This window comes from Myripristis murdjan, chromosome 10, assembly GCF_902150065.1.
Source record: "Myripristis murdjan chromosome 10, fMyrMur1.1, whole genome shotgun sequence".
Lineage (NCBI taxonomy): Eukaryota > Metazoa > Chordata > Actinopteri > Holocentriformes > Holocentridae > Myripristis > Myripristis murdjan.
This window is the reverse complement of record NC_043989.1, coordinates 12320574-12336439: the sequence shown is the minus strand read 5'-3', so window position 1 is coordinate 12336439 and position 15866 is coordinate 12320574. Positions and strand designations below refer to the sequence as shown.

Here is a 15866-nt window from a genome sequence, read left to right as displayed (position 1 = left end):
GACTTAAACATATTGCTGATGTCTGTCTCATGTGGTTCAATTTTGTACAGACAGTGGCAGAACTGTATTAGGAAAATCTAAAAAAGGGCTGTGTGTGTAAAACAAAACAAAACAAAACAAAACAAAACAAAACAAAACAAAACAAAAAACGCTAACCAAATCACTGTTTTTCTGTATTGGATAGCTGAAGAGAAGAGATACAGGAAAGAGTGGGAGAAGGAGAGGGGGGAGGGAGATGATACATGGCAAAGGTCCTGCTCTGAACTTGACAGCCACATCATACGCGCCCAATCACTGAGCCACCAGGATGCCTGGGTGTGTGTTTTTTATTAGATCTTTGATATTTTTCAAGAAATGTTAAAGATAGTAGCAATACATGTTGAGATGAAGCTTGTATAAACAAATGCTAAAAAGTAAGATACATTGTCCTAAATTATACTCAGAGATGTGCTAAAAATGTCTCCTTGCTTTCAAGTGTCAAAGTTCAATAGGCATTTTTTTCTGAGATGGAACCTGTAATTCTAACTTAGGTGCTATTTCTATTTCCATGATTACAAAAACAACTTGAAGCAACAGACTTGTGTATTGTCATTTTCAGCGCTCCAACCAAGACAATCTGAATGAACTTCTCATGGCAGTGAGGCTAATTGTGTTTATCTTGACGATGGGCCAGATATGGTTATCGATGGATCTTTCCAGAATCCACTATGACAGCACATAGGTTACATGGACTCCTTCTAAAGCTCAAATTACAGATGTTATTCACTGCATTTTTATATTTGAATGTCTGTTTAATTGATTTCATGAGCCACAATTCCAATCTATGCCTGCTTCAAAGTCAGCCTCCAGTCATTTATTAAGTCCCTAAAAATAATCTCTGTTCATCAATATTACATATTTAGAGTTTTTTTCCATGAAAAAAAAAATCCCTGAGTGTTTTAAAACAGTTTAAATGTAACTCTGAATTTTGTCCTCGGTAACAATGTGCAGATCTATGAATGTGTAAATAGTTCCGACCCACCTCCCTAACTGTTTGCACACCGGCTTGTAATCAGAGCTCTGTTCACAGGAAGCGGAAGTGTTGCCCGCTACAGCTGTGAACACTGCACCATATTTGATAATCTAACCATGAAAAACATTATTTCTGCTTCATTTCGAGTTGGTCTTGTTGATCTTTTGAAAATGAAACACTTGTAGTCCTGCCCATCAGCACTCAGAAAAGTGTATTTAATAATCTTACCACAAAAACCATGCCATCAGTTGACAGGATTGGCTGTTGGATTTGTCGTATCAAAACTACTTGACCTGGGGTGTGTTTTAATCTGAGGTTTTAGGCGAGTGCACAGACACCTCTCCTTTCAATAGAGGACTGTGAAAACACATTTTGCACATACGCAAGTCAGTATAGTCAAATTCAGACATCTTAGGGGACATAAACTTAAGAAAAACATATTTTTGAGTGGAGGGGCCATTAAATAATTAAAATTACAATTTAAGTAAAGCATCATTTATATTTCTCATCAAAGAAAACAAGACATCACTGAATAAATATAATTTTGATTATAACAATATTTCCCTTTTTCCTTCTCGTACACATTCACCTCCAAACCAGATCAAGACAATCAAGCAAATTAGCATATACACAAATTTATATCAGTCCCAACACTGGTGCTGGCTGCCAGTTTTCCATGAAAATGAATCACCCACAGCGCTTCTTTTTTTTTGTTTTGTTTTGTTTTGTTTACACTCTGTGTTCTTTCTCTCCAATAGTCATTATTAGAATTATAATTATAAATTTGGCAGATGTTTGTTTATTTAGACAGACACCTATTAACATTTGTTAATTAAAATCTTAATGTCTCCTGTGACATATGCTGCATAGGAGCTGACAATTCTTTAGAGTGGTTGCTTTTTTTTAACTATTGCTTTCCATGTTATGGCAAAAGTCTGCATTCTCGCGTTGGGGTAAAAGATATAGTCATAGATTTTAACCAGGAATAACAGTCTGTTTTTACCACCTCTATTTATTTACTCTGGTTTCCAGTGAATTTTGGGGTAATTAAAAGGCTCCAGGGTTTATCTGTGCTGCAATTAATTGGCCACACAGTTTACAGTGAATTTCATTAGTAGAGGAAAACACTTTGGGGTGGGGAGGAGCTGCGGGGAGAGTGAGTGGGAGAGTGTCTGCATGTGTGTTTGTGTGGGCATGGGGGGCTCATAGCTATGTTATATTGTGAGGAGCTACTGAAACTGACACCAATATTTTAACCTAGTTTCACTTTATACAAACATACACAAATTAAAATGGTGATAGATGCTGTGAATAAACTGACCCGCTTATCATCCAAACATATTAAGGTACGTGGCCGAATACTGGTAAGCTGCATGTGTGAATGTTTCTCAGGTATACACTTGCCTGCCTGCTTAACAGCAAAGTTGTTCAACAATCAACCATTTATTTAATCTTAAGTACCAATGAAAGAGAATACAGTCTGTGATGTTTAAACTAAGCAACTTTCTTAATAGTGCAATTGTTTTACAAACAGCCATTTATTTGACCTCAAGTACCTGGTGCCAATACAAGAAATTCAGCACCTGTACACACAGTAGCCTGAAGCAAACAGACTCAAAGTCTCAAAGTGTTACTGTTTGACAAGGGCCATCCATAAACATGTAGCGGTGCACCTCTTCCTTTGCAGTATGAACTAAATCAAGCTGATGTCTCAGAGAACAACAAAAGGTGCCACCTGTATAAATGCATCTGTCGATGTTCAAGTCACAAAGGTGGTATTACAGGCTAGCCCCAGGGCCAGGAAAATGTGTGTGGGCTGAACCTGTCTGAGTGGACTAACTTAGTGTAAGAAACTGGCAGTGTGAGGTGTGTGGGCTTTGTAGTATCACAGGCCTTGAGGCTTCCTCCTCCACACAAGGAACTTATACCTATAACTAGATCCACTCTATTGCTGGGAAGGATTCCTCTATATATCTATAGGAAAATGTCAAGAAAGGTCATAGTAAACCACTATTTTGATTATATGTGACACAAATAACACCAGTAACAATTGTCTTTCCCTCAAAATACTTTTGCTTGAAGCTTCCTACAGAGAGAAACCATCTCTTGGGGCCGGAGGATAGCTGTGAGTCTCTCAATCAGGAAGGGAGGGACTGGCATGTACTGATTTCCAATGTTCAGGTCCTCTGGGAGATAAAAGGTTAAGCTAAATATCATCAGTTTGAATTACAGCATTAAGTACAGCAGGGGGAGATGTATTGGACAGGGCAGGGCATCCATCAAGGCTCAGTCCGGCCTCTTATCGTCCCAATGAGCCACCTCACTACCATTAATATCCCAGTATGCAGAGTCCCTTGCTTACCCTGCCTCCTGGGCCCTACTCCCTCATATCCAACAGCCACAGATCTGGCGAGGGGGGGGTTTGATGGCCGCAGCCTCTCGAGTGAAATAGGGCTCTCTGGAGGCTTGTGCCTCAACTCTACAGCCTTTGTGGGCTCCCATTACTTCTGACAGATAGAGATCACTAAACTGCTGAACAAACACCCCATTCAGTCATTTGCATACATTACAGTAATGGAAAGAGAAAAATGTATCAATAAAGCCCAATGAAGTGCTTCCACTCAGCTTTCTTGTTTTTTTTTTCTTTCTGTCTTTCTTACTTTCTTTCTGTCTTTCTTTCTTGACTGCCACACATTGGTTAGGGTGTTTTTCTTCAAATATTACTCTTTCATATAATTATCGCAAACTTTCTAAAATATAAACACTACAGATAATTGCAATAAAAAATGTAACTCTAACAACTTGTTTGTGTGAGCAATCTATCTGTCCATTTAAAAAGCAAAAGCTGAATTTTCAGTTTTTAACACATTAGCCACACAAATCATGTACAGTGAAAAACATAATTTATTGTTGAGGATTTAATTAAAAGTAAGGTGCTTTGGGGCACATATTACTATTAAAATACCTTGCAGTGACCATGGCCTCCTAAAATTAATCTCAGGAAAAGCTGACAAGAGTCACTGTGAAACAGAGGCACATACTGAGGCACACACTCACCTATCACACGCACTTTAAATTACTCTCTTCTCTCTCTCTCTCTCTCTCTCTCTCTCACACACACACACACACACACACACAATGTACCCTCATAGACTGACTCATTCATCAGAGTGCCCAACAGTCAAGACAACAGAGCTACTCTTAACTTTTTCAGGGTTACTCAAGCATCTAATGCATGACTTTTGTAGCGGTTGTTGTTCTTCCATCTGTCACGCTTCAAGGAACAAACATCCTTCTTTAATCCTGGGGAAAAGTTTAAAAAGGTATGTCTGCCTTGACCGGGCTGGCTAATCTGTACCAAAGGAAATATCAACCCAAAATATACAACACTGTATTTCACACTGTCACTTTCACAACGCTTAGCTGTGCAACATGGATTAGAGTGCTACCTAAGCTGATTGCGAAAACTGGCACTAAGAACCTGAGCAAATCAAGCATTGTCTCCTCTTTTCGTCTCCTATCTCAATGTTTCCAGCATGTGCATGTTTTCATTTTCATCTCCATGCTTGCAAGTGCATCCCAACATCTGATATCTTAATAACAGCAACTAAAGCAGCAGAAAATATTGTCCTGGGTTTCATGCTCTTCAGAACAATATTGGATCGAACTGAGAACGACAAACAGCACACAGCTACCTGTATTTCTATGATTGCGAGCAAAATCAGATTGCAGCTTTACAGTTTCCCGTTCTATACTGTAAACATCAAACTTGCATTGCTCAAACATCTGTGGTTTCCAAAACCCCTTTTTATATTTTGAAAATCTCCAGCAGTATGCCTCTCTCCAATTCATATGAACTGACTGTAGTCACGTTGTCGAGTACATTTTCCACACCTTGTTATTTTGATTACATTATGAATTGTACCACTGGAGGTAGAATCCAGGTCAAACACTCCAGGGAGCTAACTGAGAGACCGAATATGCATGCACTGTTTTTTTTTTTTTTTTTTCTTACAATTTCTATGTCCCTGACACTTTTCAAAGCTCCGATTCTTCATGCCAAAATGAAAAAAATATATATATAAAAATAAAAATAAAATGGCTGAAATAGAAAAAAAAAAAAAAAAAAAAAAAAAACTAACTGGAAAACAAGAATTTAACCATGCTGAAAACTCTCAAAAATATGAATGCAACTCAGATGGAATGAGAGAAAGAAATAGATATGCTTTACAGTTCTTTCCCACAGCTACCTACGCTTTAAATAAGGCAGGAAAAATAGATCTTATTAAATCCTAGTAAGCCCCTTTCCAGGCTCCAAAGCCTGATCAGGTGAGGTAGAGGGCAGGGGACAGCTAGAGGAGGAAGTGGGGTGTTTCCAGTCAGGCCAGCCAGTTTCTCTCTGCCATTCTCTGGGGAGGAACTCCAGACAGTGAGGGAGAGCCATGCTGCAGTATATCTACACTTCTCCATTTCCTCTCACTCAAGCCTCCTGTTCTCGAAGGAGCCTAGGAATCAATACTGACATCAGGGGGGCAGAGCAGCTTTCTTGCCTGCCTGCTATGCCTCCAAGCTGCCACCAGGGAGGCATCCACCCCTCCCTCTCTCTATCTCTCTCTCTCTCTTTTTTTTTTTTTTTTTTTTTTTTTTAATTACACAAATTTAAGTGCCCTTCTTTGACTGGGAGCAGATTGTTAATGTGTTAAGAGGCTATTACTCTTATGCCACCCAAAGTGCAAAGTCAGCCTTAATAAATCTCCAGTTTAGGCACACAGACAAAGGGAAGCAAAAATCAGGTTAAATGCTGTCGTAAGTGTGAGTGTCTAGCATATGGAAACACCTACTCACTTGTTAAATTGCTCTTGAGTAATTCTGGCTTTTCTTAATAATGCCAGACAAACATAGAGAGACTGGGGACTGCTTAACTGAGGATCTTTTTCAAAGAGAGGCACCCTAGCCTCAGGCTATTGACAAAAGAGTTTATTTCCACCACTGATCCAGAGTACAAATCCATAGGTGGGGCACATCTAGCAAACCTAGACAGGGAGGACCCATCCTCCTGAAAAGGGCATCCAAGAAAGCACAGAGACATGGCTAATTCAATTTGAGAGCAGACCCGCTTGGATTTAAGTGAAAACACTCTGTTATCGAAACAGGAGAGGTGCCATGAGAGGCGATAGCCCACAGACTGTTGTGTAGAGAGGCCTGTGGCTGGCCAGGAGATGAAATCAGGGATAGGTGATAAGTTGGTGTGAGGGGCTATAGCCCCTATTAGAGTCCCCCAGGGGACAGGCAGCAGTAGTGGAGCGCAGTAAAAATAGCCACAGGCATGATTTCACTCCAGGGACCCCAGGAGGAGTGAAGAGGCAGATCTGATCAACATCTCACAGCAAGGCAGCCAGATCCATTCCCTAAGTTCCCCTGGGTGCCACCAATCACACCAAGAGACTTTAACTGCTTACCTCTGCCAGGCAGAACACAAACAACACACACTTTTCCCACTGTTGTAGACAGTGGTGGCACAGAATGTCCTAATGTGTGACATGTTGGTTGTCTTTGAGAAATAAATCTGAGCAAGACCATGAAGCAAGCCCCACCACAAAAACAAACCTTTAAAAGGATATGGACATCTTCTCCACAAACTTATCTTGTGGGTCGTCTGTCTTGGGGAAGTTCTGGATGTCATTTTCAAGCCTCTGGATGTGACGTTCCATGGTGCTCAAACTGCTGTTCAAAATCTCTGCAGACACTGTAGAGAAAATGCCACAAAGGTATACATAAACAACTGGCAGCAACAATCAGATTCACACTGGATTTATTTCCAGCAAAATGTGCCATAATAAAAAACAGCGCATATCACTGAAAAGTTTCTTGTGCGGCCAAATAAAATCCAGCTATGACTGAGTTTTACTGTATATAATGTGACACACTGACTTTGGCATAGGCCATTTGTGTGTGGCCTAGAAAGTTATCATGTGTGAATGTGTGTGTGTGTGTGTGTGTGTGTGTGTGCGCGCACATGTGTGTGGCTCATTAATCAGTCTGTAATCACTGTTTACAGAGTAGCTGTGGAATCCACAGTATTCAGATCAGGGCTTTCAAGTGGAGACTTCAAAGAGCAGGCTGTGTCTTAGGGGATCAGATGGGACAGGAACATAGATGCAGTACCAAGTTTAGGTTGCTGTTAAGGCTTTAGTCTTATTGACACACACAGACACAGACACAGACACACACACACACACACACACACACACACACACACACACACACAAATGCACACGCACCATCTAAAAATAACTGGTCTCTAAGAGGGGGAAAAAAAGTGGCAAATTATAAAATGTCTTCCAAAAGTAATATACATCAAGTTCATCGCCCAATAAATGTCTTGCACTTTAGAGGATTTCGAGGTAAGTCTTCATATGATGAGTATCTGAAATCATACCATACTTTTCACTTCATTTCATGAGTTTCTGTAGCTCATTACACTATTGGCTGCACTTAAAAACCTACAATAAATTATAGCTTGAAAGTATCTCTACTTGCAATGCATCATGTACATTTTTATTTCAATTTAAGATACTTTTGATGTCCTCTGACAATTAAAGCTATGCACTTTTCAGAAGCAACAAAAAGTTGTTAATTAAGATATACACTTATTGGCAGTTGTACTTCAGATTACAATCCATATATGCAAAATAAAAGGAGGGCAATTTCCCATCAGTGTTCCTAAATGAGAAAGTAGTAAAACCAACCAACCTACCAGACAACAAAAAAGCACACAAACTTGTAATAATAAATATGGCTTCCTGACTGAATGATGCAGTATTTTTTTTCCCTTGCCTTCCCCTACTTCTTCAAAGATGGTCATCTACTGGAAGCCCTACCTGAAGAGCTGAGGGGCTGGACTAATGTACAAGCTATCAACAGAGGTGGCCTCAGTGACACAAGGGTCAGCCTTTATTCCAATTCTATGACTTGCATCAGCTTCTTCTTCTCATACTGGGAGGGACAAGGAGACATGAGCATCTCCAGCGCAAATACACACACTGTCAACACCCTCTGACACAGAAATACTTTATACACCGCCACATACTACATGTATATACACAAAACCTGAAAACACACATGGACACAAACTGCCAGCCATGCATCAATCAAGCAATGCAATAACAGCAAGGGATGAGTTCACCATCATTTGTGGAGTGTGTGTGTGGCTGGCTGACTGGCAGACTGGTTGGCAGGAGGCAGGGATGTGGTGACTGGGAGATTCACCACCCCTCCTCATCAAGCCTTACAGCGCTGACTCCTGGGGATGACAGCGAGAGAGCCCCACTATCATATAACCTGTTTCTCAACTGATAGGGTTTCAGAGATCCCCATGCTCTTGTCACTGTGATCTGAGCCATACTGATGGTGAAAAGGCAAAATGAAGGGCTGGAGAGGTGGGCAGACAGATGCAAGAGATGGGTAGATTACATCCACATAAATGCACTGTACCTTGGGAAGGTGTTCATCATTCGTTGTGGCTCAGAGATGCTCAACTTGGTGTCAATGACTGGTGCTAGCTAATAACTGGCCTATAAGGCTAGTCACACTGACCATGGTAACTAGGAAACAAAGACTCAAGGGAATGAAAGCATGGAACCAAAATACACACAATTATTTGCATATGAATTATGCTTTTCCCGCCATATGATGTACTTCCACTAATCATTACGATAGCTGAAATACATATGTTACTCCTCTTTATGCAGAGTGACTCATACTGATTTTCCTGGTAATTACATCGGGATGAAAATGTCAGGTGAACAGTTAAGTGGAAAAAGGAATTTAAAAGCAAATGTATGGATCCTTCACAAGTCCATCAGTTAGCAAGAGGAACCTTTGAGATTTAATACTGATAATTATGATAATCAACATTGATAACAAATGCCTCTAAAAAAAAAAAAAAAAAAAAAAAAAAAACACCTCTTTCTTTGCAGGCAAAGAATAGGCCATTTGTTAAGTTGATGCTTTGTAATATTAAAATGACAACCACTCCCCATTCACTAAGCCTCTACAGCACTTAAGTAAAGATGCTTTGGGGATATCATTAGTAAAATTAACACAAAAGTATTACCTTTTTTTTAGGGGACAGAACATGGTAACGTTGGTATCTTCTGAATGCACATTCTACACATCAGAGGGAAAACATAGTGAGTGAAGAGGGGTGGTATATTCTATCTCCCTTATTGAAAGAGGATTTCAGAATCACGTCAAATTATCCTAATGACTGCTGTCAGCCAGGGCTGCTGGTGTGTTTGAATGACACATAGAAAGTATTCATGTTTACAGGTTTCTAGACTGGACATATGATGACAACTTCTTTCCAGGTCACTCCTTACACAAGGAAAGTGTCATAATTTTTTAAGTTACCTACCCTATGCTTTAGTCAACTACATTCCTGTCAAGCAATAAAAAAAATGACTGTTGAAGGATGGGAGGCAAAAAAAAGATGAAGAATGGTAGAGAGAAACCAAAATTTCACTTGCATGAATCATATAGTAAGACATGCTGAAAAATTCTGATGTGGTCAGAATCTTTCTGTCAATGATAAGGGCTCTTTAAGACGGCCCTTGAAGCATTACTCATTCCCATGAGCAAGAGACATACAAAAAACCATTTCATTAGGGTTTGCCCTGTTTCCTTCAAATAAACTGCCAGAGAAAAATGCTGTACAACTCACAATACCAAATCATCCGCTATAATGTGAAGATGTCAACATTATATTCAGTCATTTGTTGAAGGGAGGAGGGCAATTTTCATTTTGATTTATGGACAAAAAACACTGATCTTTCATGTGGTGCTCTTGTGATGCCGCCAAAGGTTACAAAGGAAATTGAGATTTATTTTGAACATCGCTGCCAGCATAGCATAAAGGATCAAGTTTTAAATAATCTACACACTTGTGCAAACAAAGACAAATGTATCATAAAACCAAAGGAGAAGGTCGTTCAAAAATGCATTCATCTCCTAACCCAAGGGTGTGTAGTCTGTGTAGTCATGTTTGCATGAGAGACGAGGAAAGAGAAAAAGAGGGAGAGAGAAAAAAGACAAGAGAAAGAGTGATATATAGAGAGAAAACATACAGACAGATCGACACAAAGATGCACACAGACAGAAGCAAAGACAGACGCAGAAACAGTCCAAAAATATGTGATTACAATAGAGTATCTGTTTAGCCCAATCTGCATCACCAAAAGCAAATTCTTGCCACTCATACTACAGGTCTGCAGTAAATGGGGCAAGGCGGGAGTAACAACTGACCCATGCTAATCGGGCAAAAAAAAAAAAAAAAAAAAAAAAAAATCCTGAATTGCCCGCTGCACAACTGACTGTGCAGACCTCATGTTTTTGGGATGAACTGTTTACAGAAAAGCAGCTGAATCTGGATGGGGATATCTGAATGGTGATATGAAGTCACTGAAGGAAGCGTTTAAATCTGTAGATATGATTAAAAACCCATCTTAGCCATATATCAAGAGATCAGTTTAAGAGTAAAAACTGTCACTGATGAAGAAACTGTGGCTAAAACTGGTGGTGGAACAACCTTATTACCAGGTCTTGTGGTAAATGTGAATGCCAAAATGGGTCATGAAAGGTTGAGGAGAGTGAGTAACAAGAGGAATGACTGGCTAAATAATAAGGACACAAATCTATCACTGGAAATTTACACCATACAGACTGTATTCATTCAGCTGACATAATTAAAGACATGTGCATGCTTCAAAGCCAGTGCCCTCTGTTTGACAAATTAAGTGGGAAAACTTAGGAGGAAGCCAAAGGAAGCAGCACCTAACGAAAATAAATGGACGCCCCTTGTTATTAGTGCAGGGCCTGTGTAGTATTTATTTTATTTTCTTATTTTATTACTATTATTTTATAATTCCCTACCGATGAATGACATCAGTTTGGCGGTGAGGAGTGAAACCATGGTAACATTAGCCCCTCAATCGTATAGAAAATGAGTTACAAGCTCTGGAGCTCCTACAAGTGAAAACATTTAAGAGCTTAGAAGAATTCATTTTGGCCTCCAACCTCACACAGCCTCTCTGCATATACAACACAGGGTGCAAGGAGAGCATGACCTTGAAGGGGTTCCTTTCTACGCATGAGCAAATACACATAATGCCAAAGAGCATCTTCATCACATCAAGGTGAAATTGGCTATTGATCAGTGGGACGATACCAAGGCAATGCTCAATCTCTTGTCTGTAAAACAGCATTTTGCTTGAATTACACTGTTTTATGAATTCTACATCAGCCTTATGTAAAATGACAACAACAAAAAAATGGATTTTTTTTCTTCAACAAAATCATGCTTTGTCTTTTTTCATTTAGCTGTTGGTGGCACCTGAAAGTGAATCGGAGATGAAGTGGGAGGCAGACTAGTGTACAGCAGTATCCCGTAGCACAGGAAAGAGACAAAAGGATAAACACAACTCAATGTGTTCCCCTTTCAGCAGGAATCAAAGCAGCTCCAGTTGCAAGAGTGAAAGTGATATTGTTGCTGTGACAAAGCAGTCACATTGTTCTTTCAGATTACCTCATATTGTGTGATGCTGAAAAACAAGGCTAATGAGGAAATTTTATGTACAGCATAAACAAAAGAGATGAATAAACGTCATGGCACAATATTAACTGTAAAACAATATTCTGATTTGCAGTAATCAACTAGCAAATTCAAGTAGCAATGTTTTGTGATGACTTTGAATGTTCTTCAAGGAGAAAATATCTAAATTCATTTAACTGTCTGGCTACTTCTAAATAACAAAATGATCAGTTATATTGCACTTTAAAACAGAAGAATTACATTATTACTCAGTATCAGAGGGAAAAATAAATAAATAAATAAAAATTCTAAAGTCTATGGCTGACAATACAATTAATTTCACTGAGGGAAGATACAAATCCACAGTATACACAACCAATCATAATTACAATTTCCCATCAATGTTGTGCTAATCGTGTGGAAATAAAAGGGTAAATCCTTTTTACTTTTGCTCTACTTACTCTTTTAATTTGCATTTCCCTCAAATCCTCCATGCAACAAAACTGTTATCATAATGGAGGATTTATTTACTGATTAGAACTAATGCCCCGCCCCACCACAAACACATAAGGTTAAAATATGTAATGGTAAACCTTTAAATGAGCAATCCCCACTTAAGTAATCAACATGGACGCCTACCCTTCAAAAAAAGATAAAGTCATAATCACAATTAAAGGAAATAATTTGCTAATGAGATTTTAAAGCAGACACAAATCTAATCTAATTTGGTGTACAATGATGACAAGACAATTTAAGCAGTAATTCACAAGTTACCATTAAACTGCATGTTTACATTATGAAACCAGTGACAAACAGTCAATGCATCAATGGCAAACATACCGCATATACTTTATTTAAACCTCAATGACATTATTATCATTATTCTTGTAATATCCTAATTAATTACTAACACAACACTGCATTTTAGCATTCATATAACGTCACTGCTAGCAGGTTTTAACTCTTCATGCCAACACTTGCGTCTGTAGGATAATGTTTTAGACTCTCCCATACTGTACAACAAGGCGGCATCCTTTATTTTAAAAGTGCAACATTTACAGCATAATAGAATGGAGTGGAATGTGTAAGCAGTAAACCCAGGGGAAAAATGATGAGATGGTAACTCCAAAATTTAAAGATCAAAATCCATAACTACAAGTATGGGCTGGAGCCAAAGGGAGAAAGCACAGCCAGACACCCAGAGACTGCACTGTACAGTATCTTGCATGCTGGAGGAAGGTCTTGTTTACAATGGGAGTCATGCCTGTGAGACTTTATTGCTTTTGGCAGCCATCAGAGCCTACAGCCCAGTGCCAGATCTCTTGAGGAATTACAAATGGAGTCAATTACAATATATTTTGATGCATGGGAAACTTTAGCTATTGACCTGAGGTGATGACAGTTCCCCAGGAAGTGCTGTGGAAATCAGTCAGGACAATGTGCTGGCACTATGTGTATAATGTGTGGGTCTCCGCCCTCTGCAATAAAGAGTATAAGAAACTCATAGGGGAACATTGGTTGACTTCTCCTCCTCTGACAATAAATGCTTGTCAAACGCTAACCTGAGGGTGGTCACTACCCTTTGCCAAGACACTCGCATACTGTTATTATTTGACATCAGAAACGTATTATAACAAAAAAGGTATGAGCGGAGAATACACAGTAGGAGAGCAGGGTGTATTTTTCATAAAAGCCATGGTACTGGGCCCAAGACACTGATGGGAGATGAGTGACCATAGCCTGAGGAGCCAAGTGTATGTGTTTGTCTGTTTTCATGCATGTTTGCACGTACCGGTGTCAATGGTGGCTAGCTTGTTGAAATGAGTGTGGTGTCAAGTGAAATAGATGGCTAAGCTGGGGGATATGTTGAGGTAAAATGCACTTCTGTCCTCAGTGACATTTCTTCTCACACTACAGTAATGGACATATAGGGCCCTATCTTGCGCCAGACTCCCTAAACCTGTTATTTGCGGATTTAGGGTTGTGCAAGAGGCGTTCCCCCGTAAAAGTTGCTATCTTGTGCACCTCCCGCTATCCGCAAAACACCTGCGCTACCCGCTATATTATGCATAGGCGTGTTTTGGCCGTTACGCCAGTTAAAGGGCAGGCTGCGCTATCCTAAATCCTAAATCCTAAATCCTAAACCCGCGATGGAGAGAGGGAGGTAGATTTTCTCAGGGGTTCTAATGAGGCTAAAGCAAGTTGGCTTTATATATATATATATATATATATATATATATATATATATATTGTACATATTATATATTATATTATAGGCGAGTTAATTCGGGAGGTGGAGCCACATGTGTCCAAGTGGACGTGTCACAAGGTTGTACTGATTGAGTAAAATCCCCGGGTCACACCACGCACACACAAGAGGCAGAGGTGGAACTATGTGTAAACTAATTTATTGACAAGGTAGATTGGGCAAATAAAATATTAAAAATAAAAATATAGCACAGCTGCTGCTTATGATAAAACAATAAAACACTGGCGTAAGTGTCCAATTAAAACAGTCTTTCCTCTAAACAGTCTATATGAGTAATATACTCAGTCCATTCCGGCGGCGTCCCGGTATCAGCCCAAACTTTGCGGGTGGTCAGGACCACCCGCTATCCGCTTTCCCTAAAGTGTGTGCGCAAGTTAGCAATTTTAGGGATAGCACATGAAATACGCCCACGGACACACCTCCAGGCGCAAATGACGGAGTTGGCATAATGGATAGCGGGTAGCGTGGGCGCAAGATACTGTTTAGGTATAGCGGAAGTTCCTAAATCCGCAATTTGCGGGTAGCGGGTAGTGGCAGCGGGTAGCGGGTGGCACAAGATAGGGCCCATAGTCTCTGGTGTCTAACCTGTGTTTCTACTAAAAGCAACACTAATGATTGCTGACTGAAGGATGCCAAGTGCACCAATCCTGCATTATGTCTTCTCCATTTTGATGACCTCAATCTTAACGATGGTACCACTGGTACATCTTAAATATGTATAACATTTCAGCATCAATGTAAAAAGCTGCAAATGAATTGAAAAAAGCAAAATGATTTTTTTGGTTTGTTTGTTTGTTTGTTTTTCTTGATCCTATAAATAACACTAAAGGAAATAGCAGGCAAACTTGGGAATTCATCAGCAAAGATCTAAAGAAAGATAGCAAGAAATGAGGTAAAGGGTCTGAAATTCAAGTTCAGGGAATTTTAACTCAAGACAAAGACCAATTTTCCCTCTGTTTTTAATAATTATTTTTTTTTAGATTCAGTTCAAGATCTGACTAGCTTAAGAAATAAAGTCATTATACCAACAAATTATAATATCTCTGTTTTTAATATCTCTGAAGTGTCAGAGTCCCCCATAATCAAAACTGTGAGCCAGTTTAAAAGCTCTAAGGCAAAAGATGTTTTTGAATGTGATGCTGCATTTGGAAAGAAATACAAAAGTATCCTCTGCACTCCATCATTCATCTTGCAAACTTGTCAATAAATCAATGATATTTTCAAGATGCCTGGAAATCAGCAGTAATAACCTCTATTTTTTAAGGCTGGCGATCCAACCAATGTAACCAACTACAGATCTATCAGCATTCTCCCATTTATTTCTGAAGTAACTGAAAGAGTAATTTGTGACCAACAGTCAGTCAATCCAAAGCATGACCATTTCACACCACATCCTATGCAGACTGGATTCAGGAAACATCATCCCCCAGTGACAGCATATTGCTATTTTGTTGAACAAATTAAATCCAGTCTTGCTAAGGGAGGAGTTGTTGGTGCTGTTTTCCTTTATTTTAAAGTCTTTTGATATGATCAGTGATAATGTTATTTTATCCACAGGTCAATTACTCTACTAATGCATTAACATGAATGGACTCATACCTAAACTCAAGTAATCAGTGCACAAGAATGTAGCATGTATCTAACAGAAGAATGTTATGCAGATGACACATTTGTTTACACAAATGCTAAAAAAATGAGAACAAGCAGCTTCCAAACGCACTACAGTATAGAGCAGTGTCATACTGGTTAAGACACTGTTTTCTACTCTTAACATGAGCAAAACTGTGGGAATGTATTTTTCGATCAAGAGAAATTATACACATCAACTTGACATCCTAGCTAAAGGAGAGATGATAAATATTGTTGAGCACTTCATGTATCTGGGCATAACTGGTGATTCTAACTGAAAATTTAAGATACCTAAAAAGGTCACCAGAAGTGTTAAAGCTAGTCTAACGAAGTTCAGACATACTGTATGTCATGCTGCATCAAATACT

General features: G+C 39.3%; 1 protein-coding gene across 5 annotated transcripts in view; it reads right to left on the bottom strand.

Moving 5' to 3' along the window:
• The window catches only part of diaph2 (diaphanous-related formin 2), a 415888-nt gene that overhangs the window by 94660 nt on the left and 305362 nt on the right, over window positions 1-15866 (bottom strand). For all 5 annotated transcript variants that reach the window (XM_030062123.1, XM_030062125.1, XM_030062126.1 and 2 more), the window contains one exon: window positions 6634-6758. In XM_030062123.1, the coding sequence (XP_029917983.1) occupies window positions 6634-6758 (125 nt within the window). The remainder of the gene's footprint in view (window positions 1-6633; window positions 6759-15866) is intronic.